Below are 22,106 nucleotides of genomic sequence, written 5' to 3' on the forward strand. Positions count from 1 at the left end.
AGATAGTCCTCACTAGGTCTACGTCGTACACGCAAACGACCATCACTTGCATGCAGGAAGAATCTGTTTTCATCGCTGAAGACCACGACGGGCCATTCCATCTTCCAAGTGATCTTCTGACGGCACCACTCGAGCCGCGAACGTCGATGCTGTGGCGTGAATGAAGGAGGAGCTACACTCATCTGTGCCCGTAGTCTCGCTGCTAATAGCCGGTTTGCAACAATTCGTGTTGACTCGTATAGGCTGACAAGCCCTCTTATCTGTCCTGTGGTAGCTGTACAATCTGCCAATGCTGCCCCTAGAATACGACGATCTTTGCGGACGTCTGTGCTGCGTGGATGTCCAGAACCTCATCTACGGGTGTGAGGATGTTCAATAGCAGCATCGTTGCACAACTGAAGCAGCACGTCCATCTTGTGCGGCAGTTCTGCGAAAGGACCATCCCGCCACTCGGAAGGCCACGTGCTTTAGGAAGCACGAGTGCGTCTCTGTGACATGGTTAACTGTCTGCCTCAGACGCTTGCACCACAATGAGTCTTTTGGGGCTGAGCATTCCCTGTTAAAGGGTAACCATGATCAGTACATCTACTATCCCATAAGTGGCATTTGCCGTCATCGGATCAAAATCGACGTCGTCTTTCCAGGTGTACTATTTTTTTCCAGTAGTGTATATTCCGCTGCTATCATGTACCCGCACCCAAAATATTAATCGTAGTGTTCCGCTTCCAGTGAAGTTCCATGTCCCTATTACATTACTAACAATCTAACATCAAGTTTTGGACATCAGTTTTATTACAAAGACGGTACATTTAACTCTAAGAGATTGTAAGAAAACGCTGGAAGATCTACATAGGGATATTTTTCCCCAAAACCATGCAATTCAGAGTTATGTTAATTTAATTTATTAAAGTAACCTGCTTCATACAGAACATTGCAAATGATGCGTAAGATATTTATATGTTGAGACTTCACATACGAATAGTGAATTTAAAGTCTTGCCGACATCTGGGTCAAGAGAGCTGGCAAATTAAATTCCAGTGGATTGATTCCATCCCTGAAGTGCAATTCTGGATGGTTTGCATAATACCCAGCGGCGGCTGCCATAATCTTTCCAGTGGACCCAAAACGTTTTCCCGCTACAGGGGACGTCAGAGGATGCCAAATCTGATGAATGAGGTGGATGTGCCAACAATTCGTATTCCAAATTCCTCTGTTCGTAATTCCTCAGGTTTACTCTTTGTGGCCAGCTGCACTGCCCAGATGAAAGTGTTCTTTTTTTCCTTTTGTAATCTGTTTCTGCACTGAGGTATTTTTTCATCCACCTAATCTAGAATACTGGCATAGCATTCATAGTTAGCACCAGATCGCTGCGCTCCATACATATTGTTGTCTAAATTTATGAGTTATTGTTTTATTCTTTGCATGATAATCAAAGGGAGGAATTAATTTTGCCTCCCGTAATACACTGCCCATAAATTTACCAACAGATGAAATAGACGTCGCCCTTTTTGATGCAGAGCACCTCTACCTACCCTTCATTTGGACTGCTGTTTCGTCTATGGCGTGAAGTGGTGGACCCATATACACTGTGTGATCAAAAGTATCCGGACACCTGGCTGAAAATTACTTAACAAGTTCGTGGCGCCCTCCATCGGTAATGCTGGAATTCAATATGGTGCTGGCCCACCCTTGATGACAGCTTCCACTCTCGCAAGCATACTTTCAATAAGGTGCTAGAAGGTTTCTTGGGGAATGGCAGCCCATTCTTCACGGAGTGCTGCACTGAGGAGAGGTACCGATGTCGTTCGGTGAGACCAGGCGCGAAGTCGGCGTTCCAAAACATCTCTAAGGCGATCTATAGGGTTCAGATCAGGACTCTGTGCAGGATAGTCCATTACAGGGATGTTATTGTCATGAACCACTCCGCCACAGACCGTGCATTATGAAAAGGTGCTCGATCGTGTTGAAAGATGCAATCGCCATCCCCGAATTGCTCTTCAACAATGGGAAGCAAGAAGATGCTTAAAACATCAATGTGCTGTGCTGTGATAGTGCCACGCAAAACAACAGCCGGTGCAAGCCCCCTCCATGAAAAACACGACCACACAATAACACCACCGCCTCCGAATTTTACTGTGGCACTACACACGCTGGCAGATGACGTTCACCGGCAATTCGCCATACCCATACCCTGTCATCGGATCGCCACATTGTGTACCGTGATTCGTCACTCCACACAACGTTTTTCTACTGTTCAATCGTCCAATGTTTACGCTCCTTAGACCAAACGAGGCATCTTTTGGCATTTACCGTCGTGATGTGTGGCGTATAAGCAGCCGCTTGACCATGAAATCCAAGTTTTGTCACCTCCCGCCTAACTGTCATAGTACTTGCAGTGGGATCCTGATGCAGTTTGGAATTCCTGTGTGACGGTCTGGATAGACGTCTGCCTATTACACATTAAGACTCTCTTGAACTGTCGGCAGTCTCTGTCAGTCAACAGACGAGGTCGGCCTGTACGCTTTTGTGCTGAATGTATCCCTTTAGGTTACCACTTCACTATCACAACGGAAACAGTGGACCTAGGGATGTTTAGAAGCATGGAAATCTCGCCTACAGACGTTTGACAAAAGTGACACCCAATCACCTGACCACCCTCGAAGTCCGTGCGTTTCGCGGAGCGCCCCATTCTGCTCTCTCACGATGTCTAATGACTACTGAGGTCGCTGGTATGGAGTACCTGGTAGTAGGTGGCAGCACAATGCACCTAATATGAAAAACGTATGCTTTTGGGGGTGTCTAGATACTATTGGTCACATAGTGTGTCATGCGAAGTATCATATGGGCACACCAAATTAGTTGTTGTTTCTCCTGTACCACACAAAATTTGACTCTGTGAAGCAAAATTGCAAGCTGATACGGTGCTGGTTCACTTTCGTAGCTCAGTGGTCAGCGTAGATAGTTACTATTCTGAAGACCCGGGTGTGATTCCCGATACTGAGACGGATTCTTCCTTTGTGGGAGGACTGGTGTGCGGTGTACTCAGCCTCGTGACGCGAACTAACGAGATACTTGACCGAATAGTAGCGGCACAGAGGTCTATAAAGTCTGCATAACGGTCAGGAGAGCGGAATGCTGACCACATGCCCCTACATACCGCATTCGAATGTCACAGCAAGGTAGAGAATGGCCGGTAGACATCCCGTGGGTCTTCACGGCCTGGCAAAGAGCTTCATGACGCACTGCTTAACATGGTAGCTTGCATCGGTAAGAAATATAATAATGTAAGGAAGAGGTATGCGATAGTAGAGGATTTCCAGTCGAAGACGTGGATTTAGGAATGATCCTTATTCAATGAAAAGGAGGCTTTCACACACAAGCTCAACTAAAACAATAATAAATCTGTCGGCCAATGTTCATCTCATTATCTGACGAGCGTTGCAAACTTTTATTTTCCCGTTTGTCCCCCAGGTCCTTGTTGACGGTTCATAGTGGACCGATGCCTCTATGCATGAGGGTAGATTAACTGAAATTCTAAAATTAACTTGACATTTGTAATCAGGAAGAGTGATTACTTGCGCACTATCGTCTCAGCGCTTGGCATGACACGGCAGGAAAGATACTTTTGGCCGAATCGTGAGTGACTCTTATACTGGGAAAACTATAGTGAACAGTGATGCATCGTCGTGAGGGTTTTCGTATTTTGTGGAGAATTACCGGTACTATGTCGTACTCAGCCGCGCGGTGTGGCCGCGTGGTTGGAGGCGTCATGAATAGCGCGTAGCCTCCCGCCGGAAGTTCGTGTCCTCCCTCGAGCATGGGTGTGTTTGTTGTTCTTAGCATCAGTTAGTTTAAGTAGTGTGTAAGTCTAGGGACCAATGACCTCAGCAGTTTGGTCCCTTAGAAATTCACACACATTTGAACATTATGTTGTACTTACTTCGACGCCGAGGTCCGGAGGTTCGAGTCCTCCCTCGGACATGGGTGTGTGTGTTTGTCCTTAGGATAATTTAGGTCAAGTAGTGTGCAAGCTTAGGGATTGATGACCTTAGCAGTTAGGTTCACGCACATTTGAACATTTTTTGAACAACGCCGAGGTCATTAGAGACGGAGCTATAGCTCGGTTGGACAAATATGGCTCTTTTGTAGGTGCCATGACAACACTGCTTCAAATACTTCAGTGGATCCAAAGGAGCTATGTGCAGCTAACGGATGGGGATTTGACTCCTTTCCAGCCGCGGTGACCGAGAGGTTCTAGGCGCTTCAGTCCGGAACCGCGCTGCTGCTACGGTCGCAGGTTCGAATCCTAGCTCGGGCATGGATGTGTGTGATGTCCTTAGGTTAGTTAGGTTTAAGTAGTTCTAAGTCCCATAGTGCTCAGAGCCATTTTTGAGCCCCTTGAGAAACTACTACTCAGACGAAGCTAAATCAAAGCAAACCTCCGCGTTCTGAACCAGATGGGCAGGCCGGGACCGATCGACCGCCATGTCATCCTCTGCCAATGGAGTCATTCGGATACCGTATGGTCCTCCGGCCGGTGTCGACTTTGCTGGCCTTGGAGCCGCCATTTTCTCATTCAAGTAGCTCCTCAATTGGCATCAACAGCTGAGTACACGCCCTCCCACCAAGTAAAAATCCCTGGCAGTATCAGCTATCGAACCCGGGTTCTCCGCATGTCGGTCAGACACGCTGACCACCGCTGACCACATTAAAAAAAATTTTTCCCATCTTCCCTTCCAGCCCATCTCTGTCCAAAAATGCCCTCCATGCCTAGCTTCTACGCTATATTCTACGATTTCTTAAGGCATAAAGTATAATACTCGTCTTCAACGAAATAAACAACCACTGTTCCTCGCCGAACCAAACAGAAAAGCTCCTTCTCAAGGTTCAAACATGATACCTCTTCCGAAACAAACAGTACTACTCCTTCAAGAGAATAATACACCTCTTCTGAAGAAGGGAAGTTCTTTTTCTTTTACAACAAACCAAAATAAGCTTCCTCTTCTAAAAAAAGAAAAACTGCTTCTCTTCCAAAACAAGGAACGCTTCTATTCTAAAATAAACTAGACTTCTCTTCTTTGCCCAAACCAGACGAGTCTCCTTTTTCAGATCAGTGCTTCTTTTCTACGTGAACAAGACACCTATTCTAACCATAAACAAGGTTCCTATTTTAGAACAACCAAAACTTCCTCTCTAAGACTACCACGCTTTTCTTGTAAACTAACAGTTCTCCACTTTGAGAACGAATAAACAAACTTCTGTTCTAAACTGAATCCTTCTGCATTATCTAGAACAAAAAAGGCATCTCTCCTGAAACAAACCAGGACCATCGTTCCATACAAACGAGACTGCTCTAAATCAAACAAGAATTTGTTCTAGAAGATAGAAGGCTCCCCTTCTGGAAGAACCAAAACTCTGTTCAATAACATGGATCAGTATAGCAGTACAGCGCTCAAAAAATTGGCAAAATTATGTTTGTATTTCGAGCATTGCAGCAGTTTGTTGTGCTCCACTATCAGGTAATACCGGTAATCTTCGAGAATGAATACGGGTTTCTTGCTAATTTAGAAGTTGGTATAACTGGCTATGAGTCAGATAAATGCGTTGTTTTCCGTTCTTGAATAAAAGAACTTTTCCAGGAATAGAAGTACGTGGATAGCGAAGTACGCGTTAAGCTTACCTTTTTATTTCGTCCACCGCCAAATGTCATACTTCTCACAGCATATTAAGCGATGACTTGTCGTATCCTATACGTTACAACGAGCAGATATTCGCGAGGGGCTAAGTCCTATTTTATATAGCTTGCCGTTTGTGGGAATCTTTTGGTGGATAATCCTGTGCCACACAGATCGTGCTTTTGAATTGACCGGTGGGTTGTGGTGGTTGGCCCATATCTTTTTCCAGTCCCTACAGTTATTTTCAGTTTCAAATTTTCTCGTGTACTGTTAGCATAGCGCATTGTACATCTTCCTATTTGTTGGATATTTTTTGCAACTGATTTTTCTACATAACTATACTTCATGAAGAATGTGCGTAGGTGTCTTAGATGGGGATTGATGCGGTTCTCTACTTGATGGCTTCATCTTGTATGGTTTAGCTTGTAAATCTTCTTTGAAAGTGTTGAAGATGATGAAACATGTTGCATAGGAAGACGGCCGTACAGTCTGCTCTGATATTTACAAGTTGTAACACTCTGTTTCCCAGTTCTGCACAAACCACCTAACAGATATGTTCATTCTGCGTACCATATTCGCACTGTAATTGGAAATATTTGTGCTAGATGCCATATTTTCGGCAGCGCCACAGTATTTTTTACATTGTATCAAATTCTCTGAGGGAATACCTTTGCAGTCTCCCGCGTATAGCTCACAGCCATATTCTCCAGTTGACTGCGCTAGCGCGCTGTAGATGTTCTGTGAAATGCGGGCCTAGTATCTTCATAGTCTCAGAGGCTTCTATCCAATCAGTTATAATGCAATTTGCGTCAGGCCCTATATTCATAATTCTAGATTTTCGTATGTTTTAATGCTGCAACAGAGCCTTTGCAGAAGCTGCCAAATAGTTCCCGGATATTTGCTATAACTTCGTTGTGTATTGCTAATACGCTGACATCCTCAGCGTAAGCACACACTGTTAATTTTTCTCCTTGATGTGGCAGCTAAATAGTTTCTCGGTGAATAGTTGCAAGTAACGGCTCTAAAGCACAAGCGATCAATAACAAGAACAATGGCCAAGCCCTGTCTGACCGAAAGGTTTATCTTGGTCAGTTTGCTTATGATTCCGTTTATCTGAATTCTTGACGAGACGTCATGTATTACCGCGAGAATGACATTGCATAATTCTTCAAATAAACTCATTTTTCAGAGTCTTTACTTAGGTAATTATGGTTTATACGATCAAATATTTTGTGAAAATAAAGCGACAGAATTGCCGATTTAACGTTAGCAGCATGCAAAACCGCTACCGCAACTCTGAATGATAGCGCATGAATGATAGAACGTTTGTTCCCAACACAGGTCCGATATTTGGCGAAAAGTTCTTTTGATAAGGGTTTCATTCTTCCCGCAAATATCTTAAAATCAGAATTAAGTGGAGTTAATGGTCTATATTTTTCGATGTTTTCCTTTTCAGCCTCTTTAGGAATCGTGGCTATAAGCCCTTCTCGAATTTCAGCAGGAACGTGACTCGTATGTAGCATCTGATTACTCATTGCTGTGTATAGATTTTTCAGTATATCCCAATATTACACACGAAATTCTAAGTGTAGGTCGTCAGGGCCAAATTTCTTGTTCTTGGAGCTCCTTTTGATGACGTCGAACACCTCTTGCTCGGTGATTTGCTCCAAGGATACATTTTCATCTTCTCTGACACCTTCTTTAAAGGAAGTTTATCATCTTTTTGGCTTCGTTCTCGTCTGTCAGTTATTCTACGTATAATTTTGACAGATATTCTGCCATTTTCTTCAGTATTTATCACTGGGTCGTGACACTTCTTCCATCAGATATTTTTATTTCGGATATCAATTTTCTCTTCGCGTTACGCCTTTCTTGGACGACATGGTAAGTACTAGAAGTCTCATGGAATATTCCTTCCCTATAAGTCTGACTAGTTTCGCCTTTATTTTCATAATATCTTTTGAATATTTAGTAATGTCATTTTTCTTGTATAAGTCTCTCAGGGCGTGGAACAGAAATTCTGTTTAACTGTTTTCGCATTCGCATATAGTTCGAGCCGAATGCATTAATGATCTTCTGATTTTTGGTTTCGCGTATTTTATCCACTATTGTGTTATATTTGCGTAGCTTTCCATCTGCCTTCTTCATTGTTACCAGTGACGCTGTACCTCATAGAGATAACCGTCGTGACATACCTCCTAGGTATCACTAAACCTTTATTGTAAATGAGGTTGCCAAATTTTTCGCTACGCTTGCAGTTCGGGGCTGATCTTCCGGCAACAAAACACAGTTGAAATCTCCTGCTATAATAAGGTCGTCAGAAGGCGATACTAGTATGCTGAGTGTTTCAGTTTTATCGAAGTGTTTCCGCTTGTTTTTGAGACCGATGTGCTGAATTTCCAGAAGATTCGACCGCTATAAATATTCTGGCGATTTAGATTTATTTTACAGAGGTAAGTGCTGTGATCCGAAAAACATAGTAGCCAAATTTCTGTTCCAGTCAGTTTAGACAGTATGTTTTGATTTACGGGTGGCGTGTACACATTAACAGTGCGTATTCCTGTCATTACACAAAATATGCCTCGGCCATTGTCAGGCAATTTAAGTTGCGTCACGTCAATGCCTTCTTTGTTTATTATAGCAATTCCAGCGGCGCATCTGTTCCAGAAGATTTGAATTGTTTCATATCTGTATATTTTATTTAGCTATCGTGGAATATCTTCTTGCACTAAAGCTATGTATCGACCGCCGCTGCATTTTACTTCACGTTCGCTTTGTGTTCTGCAGATACTGCCACAGGGCTACAGAGACGGACACTCCTGGAACACCCGGGATAAAGTGGTGTCTACAAGATTCTTGGGCTTTTCCAACTTCGTATCATTTCGAAAGACGGTCCCCAGTAACTGAACGACGTCACAGCTAGTCAAATATCGCTGATATTATACTCAAAGAAAATGGAGGAAGTTCACAGGACATTTGTTGATGCTTTGATTCAGCTGGAAACCGTTCTATCAAACATTTGCAATGAGTTACTTTCATGTAAACGGCAGCACTACGTGCGAGTTATCTCTACCCAACCTTACTAATTCACATATGATGTTTGAAGGCGGGTTGCCGTTTAACGCAGTTTGTACGGGAGTAATTATAGTGATTACGGATCAGGTGCTTTCATACAGAGCGCTACGTGGCATTACCAATATAAAAATCTAAACAGCCTACAAACAGCCTACTTACACTCTCGACTATGAAAAACGCGAAAAACGGCGTTTCACAGCTCACTGTCAGCCAAAGCGAAAACTGAGAGGATGGCGTGCATTATGTACAGAAAATTCAGTAAGGTATCTCATTAGTGTATTAAGAATTTCTTCGCACACTTGATTAAGACAAAGGAAATGCACGGGTCAGAAGCTTAAAAAGAAAGCACGAAGTCTGCGCCTACGAGTTTAGCTCCCTTCTGTTGAAGGGTGCTTCGTTAGTTCCCCTTGCCGAGTCACTTCACCCAATTACCACAACTACTTGTACTGGACAAGTGCGGGCTCCGTGTCATCGCCCTTGTTTCGAATTAGACAACGAGAACAATCTGTCTGAGAGTCATGGAGCGATCAATTTCCAGTGAAGAATATTTTGACTTTTGGTATACGTTTCGCAAGAAAACTGTACAAGGCTCTGTACAGCCAAGCAACACTTCCCAGCTTCGCCAAGCTGTGTTTGAGTGCTTTGCTTATGCAAAATAGCCATCCCACTCGCCTCAGCTGATTTTCGTATCTCTAAGGCACTGGGTGGAAAGAGGTTTCTTTCTGTGAAAGTCATCTGCCATGCCGTGTGTGAGGGGCAGTTATTTATTTGCATGTTCCGTGGATCGTATTTTCGACGCCTCGCTGCATTAGGGAACGTATCAGAAGGCTACAAATGAGATACATTTTCTGCCCAAAAACAAGGCTTCAGTTGGTTATTTAGATTAATGCATATTTATTTTAATCTGCGATAAGATCTAAGAAATGTAATCCGACCAAACAAAGATATTATCTATCCACAAAGTAATGTATGGCGTAAGAGGAGCTGTCAAGCAGCAATGATATCGATTTCTTTTGAAAAGTTTCATTGTTTGAGAGCACTTTCCTTCACAAAGGAGGTGGTCAGTTATTCTAATGGTGGCATTCTTTGCTCTTTCCGGAGCAAGATTAAGGTCAAGTTTCGGTAATAGAGGCTATTGTGGATTCCCGACGATGAGACTACGCTGGCTAGTCCACGCGGTGAATATCGTCATCTGTAGGAAATTCATTCGCCAGGAACGACTTGACACGAATGGGAAGTAACTTATCTGCATAGAAAGTCTGGATCAACTGCACTAGAGATAAGTCATATATGTATGTGGCTGTGGTAAGCCTACCTATCTCTGTACGTGTGAGCGCTAACAATATTCCACAGACAACCAATGAAGATGTGAAGCTGCAACAGTTTGACTCTTTCCCAGACCAGAAGCCCACCACGACCACGACACGACGACGACGACGACGATGACGACGACGACCACCATCACCACCACCACCACCACCACCACCGAATTGGTCGCTTTTCAAAATTCCCTTGTCATTGTATCGGTTACTACTTTAGTTTCAGATGCATGTGCGAAGGCAGAAATTGGTCTGTGGAAATCAAATTCCTCCGTTCTTTGATGGTACAACTGAAACACTGGGGATATAATGCACCAGTCTTTATCATACCCATTCGCTTAGGGAATAACGTATTTTCTATGAAGATAGCTCAATTCAGTTTCGCAGGAAAATCTTACAAGGGGACCATGAGACCTGTTATTCACAGATTTTGATGGGTCTTAGACATGTTGTAGAAAGACCTGTAGTGAGAACTTAGCTATCGGCTTTTCCGTTTCCGGGAAAATCGATGTCGAAGTGTTATTTATGTGCATCTCCTATATCTGTAATGTTACCGCTGTTTCGGCCAGCGAGCATAGTGCAGCGACTAAGGTTCACAGCTACGACAATTTACAACTACAATACCGATCGTTTCTACAACTTGATTACTATGTTTTACCTGACGCCCTTCCTGTTGTTTCCTGAGATCCCTCTAACCTAAAAAACCGCCTAGTCCCTTCCCCACAGCCCCCGCTACCCGTGTACCCGCTTCCTGGGTGCAGTGGACTTCTGACCTATTAAGCGGAACCCGGACATGATACGGGATTTGGGGTGCATATCATTAAAACAAAGTCGTTTTTCGTTGCGGCGGAATCTTCACACAGAATATCAGTCACCAATTCTCTCCTCAGAATGCGAAAATATTTTGTTCACGCTGATCTACACAGGGAGAAACGATCATCATAATAAAACAAGGGAAATTAGAGCTAGCACGGAAAGATATAGATGTTCCTTTTTTCCACGCGATGTTCGAGATTGTAACAATAGGGAATTATTGTGAAAGTGCCAGGCACTTAATTGTGATTTGCAGAGTATACATGTGGATATAGATGTAGAGGCTTAAGTTTTACACAATTACGAGTATCCAGAAGTGATACTACTTCCTGATTCGCAAATTTCATTTCGTTAATAGCTTACTCTAAACGAAAATACTTGAACTGGACTTCTTCCCATACTACCCTATCAGGAAGCAGTGACTGTTGTCTTTTTGTTACGATTCAGTAGTACGTAGTGTGTGAGCACGTAGAAAGGTCGAATATTATCTCTATTTTCGCCAGAGAGGAGACGGTGTTTGCGGAATCCTGTTTTTGCCTGCTGTGGCGTAGGGATGGGGAGTTGGGTCTCCTCCGTTTATGGTTTTGTGAAGCCTTCCCGATTAAAGGAACTTCTTAAATTTACGCACAGCTTCCTATGGTGAAATATAACTTACCTAGTGTTGTTCTCTCGTGCCTGCGGCTCCATAGCTGTTTGTCTGAAACGATATGCTATACTAAGGAAAAATCAAGTACGGTGTTCATTTGTTTCTTGAATTTGTTACAGCATTCTGAGGTGACTTGCATTTGAAATTTTTGTATGCAATGACGCAGTCCAAGTTGCCTCAGCTGCTTGATCCTCTAGGACATAAAAGTGAAGCACGTTGTGCTGTGTCATGATGAGAGCTAAATTAAAGTTCTCGCTAAAAAAATGCTTTCGAGTTTCGATACCCAGTGAGCACTTAATTGCATGCTCATTTATTCGACGACGGAGGAGTAAAGCTGAAAATTTCACAGCATGTGCCGAAATGTTACTGTTACAAGTGTAATACTTACTCTCAAGTTACGCTTGCTATCCGGGTCAGCACAATTTGAGGATGAAAGTGGGTAGCGTATACACTCATAAGAACCAAAAGCTGCTACCCAGAGCTTACACTAATGTTGTACCCTTCAAAACACTGTTAAGTGAGAGACAGAGCATACTGCTCTTCGTAAATTTTCCCACCGCAGATGACGTTAGGGCAGACACTAACAAGCAGCGATATGTAGTACTGAACCAGCTTGTGGTTAAACGATGATACGAGACAAATATCACAGAGGAGAAATGCTGGATCGTTTCTGAGGACCTTGGTTGAAATACCGATCTGATCATCTCTGCCAGTAATTTCCTTGAAATTTCACCTGAATACCGAGCTGGGCTCTTCAACTGTGTCATTCCTCCACATAACTTTTCAAATTTGTAGCTAGTGCTCTGTATCTTCCTTACCTTCTTTTTACGAAACAAGAAAGGGAAGTAATAGTTTACGTTAACCCAAAAGGGGAAAAAAAACGAACAAGGAGAAAAAACGAAAAACATAGAAACAATGCAGGTATACTAAGAAAATATAACAGACGCATGATATGTTAAGCATAGCCTACTGTTAGTTTAGTAAATATAACAGACGAGTGATATGTTAAGCATAATCTACTGTTAGTTTCTTTAAGTTTCCTGTGTTCAGGAAAGCAATGAAACTAATTACTTATGATACATTACCTGTTCTATTTTGCATATACTCCCGCATCCAACATCGAAATCTCCTTCAGTATCATTCTGCAACAGAACGAACAATGAGCTGAAATATAGTGTGATTTGAACTATAACACTGTTTAATGACAACGCTGTAATTACACAACACATCGCTGAAACCTGTCCTAAAAACATGACAATTAGGCGATTTGTTGGTTGCTTCCGTCAAGTTCACTAAACGTTCTATCAAAATATGAACACCTCCGTTATTAGACGCAAAAATTACAAATGGAACGTAAATAATACTTCAGGAACACTCTCGCAAACGATCGGGCAACCTAAGACATGAATGGACGTCTGAGTACATATAGACAACATTTTGAAAGACGTTTCATGGAAGTTAAAGTTATAAAATATAACACAAAATGTGCACATTAAATTAAAATAATGAAATTGTAATATTTTTTTTTTGAGTTTAAATCACACCACACAAAGTGTGCTAAATTAAAACTACTGGGCCTATTAGATACTGATGGCAAAATGGAGATAGTGTGCACTTGCGAAGCAGACAGCCATAAAACAATCTAATGTCAATATAATGTTCAACAATTAAAAAAAAGTCAATGTAACTGACGACTGTGGCCAGGAGATTAGTACTTGTTTCTCAGTACAGGTTACCTTCTACAGTAATTGAGATGAACCCGTTGATGATGGTTAAAACAACACTGAAAAACAGTAAAACTTGGTTGTTTTGTTCAAAACAGCGTCCACAAAATATTTCAGGATCACAGTAGGCAGTTCAGAACCAAAGACTAGTAAAATGGCGAGAGAGGTTAATATAATACTTACATAAAGAGTTTTTAGTGTAGCCATGCAGACGAAAACAGCAAACTACTATAATGATAATTATTACTTCAGATCAGTACAGTCGCAACCGAATGAAAGAAATTTCTCTTGTCATACGTGTTTCATCTTTATTTATTGCAAGGCATCTTCAGTGGCCTGGAATACATACATACTTGTGTTTAAACTATTTTGCTTTCCTCTTTGGAATTATGTATTGAGGTTACAAACGGTTCTGACACTTTCTGCTTATCTTATGTAGTGATAGTATAAATTTCTACTTACAAATTTCGTAGATGCTGGTCTACATGCACACATTTTATCGCTGTTCTTCTTCCCTTTCCGCCATAAGCTGTTTCGTTTTCACAGCACTAGGAAATTAACGTTTGTGTATTTTATGTTAATGTTTTGGATGGGGTTGAATTTTATTACCAATTGTTGAACGTGTCTTCGTGATGTTAGTGTTCTATGCGTGTGTGTGTGCGTTTCGGTATGAGTAGGTGATGATGCAAAAATTGTATTTTATTGTGTTTTTTCCGTGTGTACTCCAGACCACTGAAAACGCCTTTCAAATAATAAAGGCGAAGCACGTATGGTAAGAAAAAATTGTTTTATTCAGTTATAACTAGACGGATCTAAAGCAATAATTATCAACATAATATTACACGCAACTGAGGACTGCAAGACAACAAATACGAGGACGTGCTGAAAATTAATGCCTCCGAATTTTTTATGTAGAAACTCTTAAAGCTTTTTAAATAAAACAAATGTTATTAACCTTCTACATTTTTATTCTTCATGTCTACATATTTGTAGCCCCCTGCTGCTAGAGGGCTCCGAATTGTAGTGTGTAACATGGCGGTGTGTAAAGTAACTACGTCCGTGCGTGAGAAACAGCGTGCTGTAATCGAGTTTCGAATTCGAAGCGTTCGTCCACAGATAAAGCACCCTCTCCTTCAGTATGAAAATGCCAGACCACACACGAGCGCTACGACAGCTGCAACAATCTGACGCTTTGGGTTCACCCTCGTCGATCGTTCTCCCCACAATCCCGACTTGGCCCCGCACGATTTTCATCTGTTTCCAAAATTTAAAGAACACCTCCGAGATGAGGCTGTGGTTCCAATAACAAAGTCAAACCTTCTACAGTGACAGTATCAACAAACTGGTCTCTCGTTGAGAGAACTGTGTTCATCGCAAGGGTGACTATGTTTAGAAATAAATACGTAGACAAGAAAAATAAAGATGCAGACTGACTAGAGCCCGAATTTTGTATAATTACATATTCTGTTCTTTTATGTGTAGTTGCAATAGAGCATAATTCTACATATTTTAATATTATTGCGGAATTATTATACATTTTCTTAAGTCCCAAACATTTTCGTTGCATAGCAAAAAAGGGAAAAAAAAGTTTTATTGCTGTGTGTCTCATACTGTCGCCAACGCAGTTATACTCAAAGCTAGACGGCGGAAGTTCGATGCGGACAACAATGACTTATTTTGAACACTTTCCTTTCTTGTTCTCAAACGATTCACAATGTGTAACAGCCAGTTGTGTTTAAATTAACCATGGCACCAGCTACATCTTCAGTGTCATCAAAGCTGAAAGCATGGATTTCTGTCGACAGTGCTTTAACCAGTGATGGTGAATTAGTCCTCTGCCAGACCTGTGATAGACGTATAGAATGTTCGATGAAATCTCAAATTGATCAAAATTTACGAAGGAATCTACATATTAGGAATAAACAGCGGATTTCTTCAAAGAAACAGGTTCTACTTCCACAGTTGCAGGAACAGCCTACATCATCTAACAGTGAATTTTACAAAGAACAGTGTTTTGCGTTGGTTGCAGGGAACATAGCCTCGAACAATATTCAGGTACCAGACTTTAAACATTTGTTACTTAAATACTCCATCCGCAACATTCCCGACGAGTCCACTGTCAGGAAGAATTACCTGGATTCTTGCTATGTTGACATAGAGAAATCAGGGTTGACATTGGCAAATACTCTATATGAATTTCTGCTGATGAGACGACGGATGCTACAGGCCGTTCCATCGCTAATCGTAACTGTGGGAAAGGTGAAATCTGAGGCTGCATCTAAACCCTATTTAATTCATTGTAAAACTTTGGAGTCAACAAATAGTTCAACACTTGCTAGATTCATTAATGAGGGACTTAGGGTCTATGGCCGAATGACATAAAAGAAGAGATGGTCCTATAGACGTGCACAGATGAAGATGGATACACGTTGAAACTGGGAAAATCGATTAATGAATTTTATCCCAAATTAGTGCATATTACATGTACGGTTGATGCATTAAAACGAGGTAGACATCAGTCCGCAGGAGTAAATACACTGATACCAGCAATGAAGAAGGGTTTGTTGAATTGTCCTCATCGTTCACAACGCAACAAGTAGCAGCTACCTGATGCACCTCTGCCCCCGGAAGCCAATGATATCAAGGTGTGCAACATGAACTGAAGCTATGAATTTTTACAGTAAGCGCTTTGAAGCTGTGACATCAGTGATGGGGAACTTTTCTTATGATCCTGCAGCGCTTGTGACAAGCCCTCTCAACATTCAACAGCTCTAAAGTGCTCATTTCAGTTTCATACACCACAAGTCACTTTAGCTGGCTTTCCAACTGTAACAAGAAACTGAAGACTTCAAGTATGCGTCTCCAAGAGACTGTGCGAATAATGGAAGTTGCAGTTCTGGAGGTCAGCGTGGTATCAGGTGAAGCGGGTGGTGTAGTTTCCAGAAATTTGCAATCTATGATGAATAAGAGCCCTGAATACTCTAATCTTGTTATTTTGTCTCGCCTATTTAATGGTGAAATTGTAGACCACTCTGAGAATATTATTTCTAGCACAATCCTGCTTTATACATATGCACCGTTGATTTCTTGTCCGCAGCTCGTGGTCGTGCGGTAGCGTTCTCGCTTCCCACGCCCGGGTTCCCGGGTTCGATTCCCGGCGGGGTCAGGGATTTTCTCTGCCTCGTGATGACTGGGTGTTGTGTGATGTCCTTAGGTTAGTTAGGTTTAAGTAGTTCTAAGTTCTAGGGGACTGATGACCATAGATGTTAAGTCCCATAGTGCTCAGAGCCATTTGAACCATTTGATTTCTTGTGAAGTTGAGATATCTTCCTCTATTTAAAAGAACATATTGTCTGATAGAATACGGTGCTGGCAACAGAACATTCGGAAAAGTATATCATAATTGACTGTGCACTCGTCCCAGAGTGACTTTAATACTTGAATAGGAGACCCTTGCATTTTAGTACTTTGTAACAGAAGTGAACTAATTAAAAATTGACATAGGTATTTGACTAATCTACCTCTGAACTTACATTTTCTAGCAATATATATATATATATATATATATATATATATATATATATATATATACTCCTGGAAATTGAAATAAGAACACCGTGAATTCATTGTCCCGGGAAGGGGAAACTTTATTGACACATTCCTGGGGTCAGATACATCACATGATCACACTGACAGAACCACAGGCACATAGACACAGGCAACAGAGCATGCACAATGTCGGCACTAGTACAGTGTATATCCACCTTTCGCAGCAATGCAGGCTGCTATTCTCCCATGGAGACGATCGTAGAGATGCTGGATGTAGTCCTGTGGAACGGCTTGCCATGCCATTTCCACCTGGCGCCTCAGTTGGACCAGCGTTCGTGCTGGACGTGCAGACCACGTGAGACGACGCTTCATCCAGTCCCAAACATGCTCAATGGGGGACAGATCCGGAGATCTTGCTGGCCAGGGTAGTTGACTTACACCTTCTAGAGCACGTTGGGTGGCACGGGATACATGCGGACGTGCATTGTCCTGTTGGAACAGCAAGTTCCCTTGCCGGTCTAGGAATGGTAGAACGATGGGTTCGATGACGGTTTCGATGTACCGTGCGCTATTCAGTGTCCCCTCGACGATCACCAGTGGTGTACGGCCAGTGTAGGAGATCGCTCCCCACACCATGATGCCGGGTGTTGGCCCTGTGTGCCTCGGTCGTATGCAGTCCTGATTGTGGCGCTCACCTGCACGGCGCCAAACACGCATACGACCATCATTGGCACCAAGGCAGAGGCGACTCTCATCGCTGAAGACGACACGTCTCCATTCGTCCCTCTATTCACGCCTGTCGCGACACCACTGGAGGCGGGCTGCACGATGTTGGGGCGTGAGCGGAAGACGGCCTAACGGTGTGCGGGACCGTAGCCCAGCTTCATGGAGACGGTTGCGAATGGTCCTCGCCGATACCCCAGGAGCAACAGTGTCCCTAATTTGCTGGGAAGTGGCGGTGCGGTCCCCTACGGCACTGCGTAGGATCCTACGGTCTTGGCGTGCATCCGTGCGTCGCTGCGGTCCGGTCCCAGGTCGACGGGCACGTGCACCTTCCGCCGACCACTGGCGACAACATCGATGTACTGTGGAGACCTCACGCCCCACGTGTTGAGCAATTCGGCGGTACGTCCACCCGGCCTCCCACATGTCCACTATACGCCCTCGCTCAAAGTCCGTCAACTGCACATACGGTTCACGTCCACGCTGTCGCGGCATGCTACCAGTGTTAAAGACTGCGATGGAGCTCCGTATGCCACGGCAAACGGGCTGACACTGACGGCGGCGGTGCACAAATGCTGCGCAGCTAGCGCCATTCGACGGCCAACACCGCGGTTCCTGGTGTGTCCGCTGTGCCGTGCGTGTGATCATTGCTTGTACAGCCCTCTCGCAGTGTCCGGAGCAAGTATGGTGGGTCTGACACACCGGTGTCAATGTGTTCTTTTTTCCATTTCCAGGAGTATATATATATATATATATATATATATATATATATATATATATATATATATATATATATATATTAAAAATTTACATAGTTATTTGAGTAATCTACCACTGAAGTTAGATTTTCTAGCAAAATAATAACATTTTGGATTATATATATATATATATGAACTGTTTCATTACATATTTATTCACATATTTTACCAATTACGGTTACACATTTATGTACATATTTCGTGATTTGGTATTACATAAAATCAGAGCTCTATTAACCCTCGCAATACCGGGTGGGGGAGGGTGTACTTCGTGCCCACCTTTTGAAATTATCGTAATCTAGTCTGATACATTCTATTTTAAAATTTTGAAAAAAAATTTTTAATGGTATATTATTTCAGATTCCGTAACTACTTCAAATTATTCAGTAAAGCTTAACCCAAAAATTCAAGTCTTAATAGTGAATGTGACTTTTCGCAACAAAATGTCATATTCATATTTTCAAGTTCAGAATCCTTATTACGCATCTATATAACTTTAAAGGGTATGTTGTGAGTGAAAATCAACGACAATTAACAAAATTTGTACGTTTTTTGACATTTTGGTGGTGGTCGTAAAGTTGGTGCAACATTATGGTAAATGGATTGGTGTTGCTAGGATTGTGCTAAAAGATGGTTCAAATGGCTCTGAACACTAAGGGACTTAACTTCTGAGGTCATCAGTCCCCTAGAACTTAGAACTACTTAAACCTAACTAACCTAAGGACATCACACACAACCATGCCCGAGGCAGGGTTCGAACCTGCGGCAGTAGCGGTCGCGCGTTTCCAGACTGTAGCGCCTAGAACCGCTCGGCCAATCTGGCCGGCTGCTAAAAAATATTTGCAGTTTCTCTACTCTACTTATACATGAGTACTTATTTATAAATTACGTTATTAATAAAAGTTTAAAAAATTGACCGAAATTAGTTTTCGCTCAAAGACTCCCCCCCCCCCTTTTTTGGTATTAGGCGTTGGTATTGCTAGGGTTAATAACGTTTATTTACTTAAAAAGCTTTAGATATTTTAACATAAAAAAAATTCGGAGGCAGTACTTTTCAGCACGTCCATATAGTTAATTATAGCAGATGACGTTTGTTTTCCGAAAATCGCGAGTCGCAAAGAAATATGAAACTCTTTGGCTATAATCTGTGGTGAAGCCCATGACGAGAGGAAGCCTGTTTTGAGGCAAGCGGAACGACGGCACGTGCTCGCTCCAGCCCGGAACGCCGGAAGCAGGCATTCAGGCGCGCCCCACGCCAACTTTGCCGTGTGTTGTACGGACGGAAATAAATCGCTGCTCGCAGATACTGCAACTCTGTCCACCTATCCACCACGGCTGGAACCCTGTATACCTCATGCACCGGTGTTTAGCAGGCTTCCCGGTGTCTCCTTCCCTTTTAGCCAAGTTGCGTTTGAAATCGGCTTACTACGGGGTGTCCCATAATAATGTATACATACTTTGAAACTGAATCTCTCCTTTATTAAAACAGATAAAAGTAATTTTTGTGCGTGGTAGCCGGCCAGTGTGGCCGAGCGGTTCTAGGCGCTTCAGTCTGGAACCGCGTGAACGCTACGTTCGCAGGTTCGAATCCTGCCTCGGGCATGGATGTGTGTGATGTACTTAGGTTAGTTAGGTTTAAGCAGTTCTAAGTTCTAGGGGACTGATGACCTCAAATGTTAAATTCCATAGTGCTCAGAGCCATTTGAACCATTTTTGTGCGTGGTAATTCGGAAGACAGCGAAAAACGCTTTCATTTGTTGCAGGATTGGAAATAAACATGTTGTTATCGTTTGAAGAACTGAAGTGGATGTAGAGTGTTACTGGAAAGCAGAACATGTGAGCGAGGTTAGACGACGTTGGAAAGTTGAATATGGAACGCCACCACCTTCACGGTTAACAATTATAAGAATGTGACACAAGTTTGAAGTCGATGGAACGATGTATGATGGGAAGAAGGGACGTACCGGAAGAAATGGACGTTCTACAGGCAACGAAAGTGTTGATGCAGCGATTCAAAAAAATGGTTCAAATGGCTCTGAGCCCTATGGGACTTAACATCGGAGGTCATCAGTCCCCTAGAACTTAGAACTACTTAAACCTAACTAACCTAAGGACATCACTCACATCCATGCCCAAGGCAGGATTCGAACCTGCGACCGTAGCAGTCGCGCGGTTCCAGACTGAAGTGCCTAGAACCGCTCGGCCACTGCGGCCGGCGCAGCGCTTCAGACGTACACTCACTCTCTCTCTCTCTCTCTCTCTCTCTCTCTCTCTCTCTCACACACACACACACACACACACACACACACACACACAGACTACACACAGACACACACACACACATCGGGAAACTCTACGAGGAAGTGTCCTCGTGAGACTGGGATCAGCAAAACCAATGTTTACAGAAATCTGTGGACTGGTAGATGGAAAGATTACATTCTGACACTTCTCTACACTCAGAACTAGAACGAACGCAATATGCGGATTGAATTTTGTGATTGGCTCATCAACATGTGTGAAGATGGTGAACGTTTCCAACATCTAATTCTTTGGTCTGATGAAGTGACTTTCAAACATAAAGGAACAATTAACTGAAATGACAACGTGTACTTGGCTAATGAAAATCCATACGTAACAGTAGAGTGGCATGTTTATCTACCAAGAGCATGTCTGGTGTGGTTTGTTGTCTGGAGGATTAATTGTGAGTAGCACATCTGTGAGAATTCCAGTGCACTTTGTATACGTTGCGTGTTCTGACCCACTTGGTTTACATCACGTGACCCGGCTCAGTGACAGCCACGCCCCCTCTTACCCATCACGATACAAGCCACGGCCCCTATGTTCAAGCGACACCTCCGTCCTACCTCATCTATAGCCAACCAGGACGTAGTACAAAAATGATATGCAAAAAGGCGCCAGATATGCAGTAGAAAATTGCATAACCCTCAATTGAAAGTCAAAGACAGGCATTATTTCCTTGAAAGTCAAAGATATTTGTGCACACATACAGACCTCTAGCATAATAACGATGCATAAAAATTGTGTCAAGTTACGTTATTTCTGTGAAACTGAAAGACATTTACAGATCTAAAATGACGTGTAAAAATGGTGTAAAGCTGCATAATTACATTGAAAGTCAAACATATTTGAGAAGAATGGCGTACTCTCTCTCTCTCTTTTTCTCTCTCTCTCTCTCTCTCTCTCTCTCTCTCTCTCTACACACACACACACACCACACACACACACACACACACACACACACACACACAGTATTAATGTAAGTATTTTTCCTATAATATTTATGAATTACGTATTGAATATGTGAATAGCTTTTTTATTAATTTACAAGAGTTAGGAACATACTGAATGATAAAAAGAGTGTGGTTGCTGTTTTTTCATACACATGACAGTATTCGCTATAATCGCTGAAAAGGAGCTGCAGCACACAAAATGTTGTTATCACCGAAATCCGCATAGAAGTGAAGTAACGCAGGACTGGCATGTGGAACACTATTTGAAAGCAGTGATTGTTTTCAGTTTTTTGAATGAATTACTGATCAGTCTATTACTTTATTTCGTATTCTTTCATGGCAAGCCATTATGATATGTAATAAAGGATCTTTCAAGACGAAAGGTGAATATTGCAATAAGTGAAATGTCATTTGAAGCATCAGTTTCGTACAGACATACGCTCTATTTGGAATGCCTCCCGCTGCAAAGGCTTCTATATCTTTCCCATTATGAAGTGGTTTTACTTTTTGGTTTATTTATATGTTCCAGTTATGTCAGGTTACAAATTTGCTACGGTTCATGAAACATTTTCG

General features: G+C 42.5%; 1 protein-coding gene across 1 annotated transcript in view; it reads right to left on the reverse strand.

Annotated features, from left to right (window-relative positions):
• LOC126183191 (proto-oncogene tyrosine-protein kinase ROS) overlaps positions 1-22,106 on the reverse strand; it is a 597,756-nt gene that overhangs the window by 380,771 nt on the left and 194,879 nt on the right. Inside the window, exon 2 of the mRNA XM_049924934.1 lies at positions 12,614-12,670. Within this exon, the coding sequence (XP_049780891.1) occupies positions 12,614-12,670 (57 nt within the window). The remainder of the gene's footprint in view (positions 1-12,613; positions 12,671-22,106) is intronic.

The sequence above is a fragment of the Schistocerca cancellata genome, chromosome 4 (genome assembly GCF_023864275.1).
Source record: "Schistocerca cancellata isolate TAMUIC-IGC-003103 chromosome 4, iqSchCanc2.1, whole genome shotgun sequence".
NCBI lineage: Eukaryota > Metazoa > Arthropoda > Insecta > Orthoptera > Acrididae > Schistocerca > Schistocerca cancellata.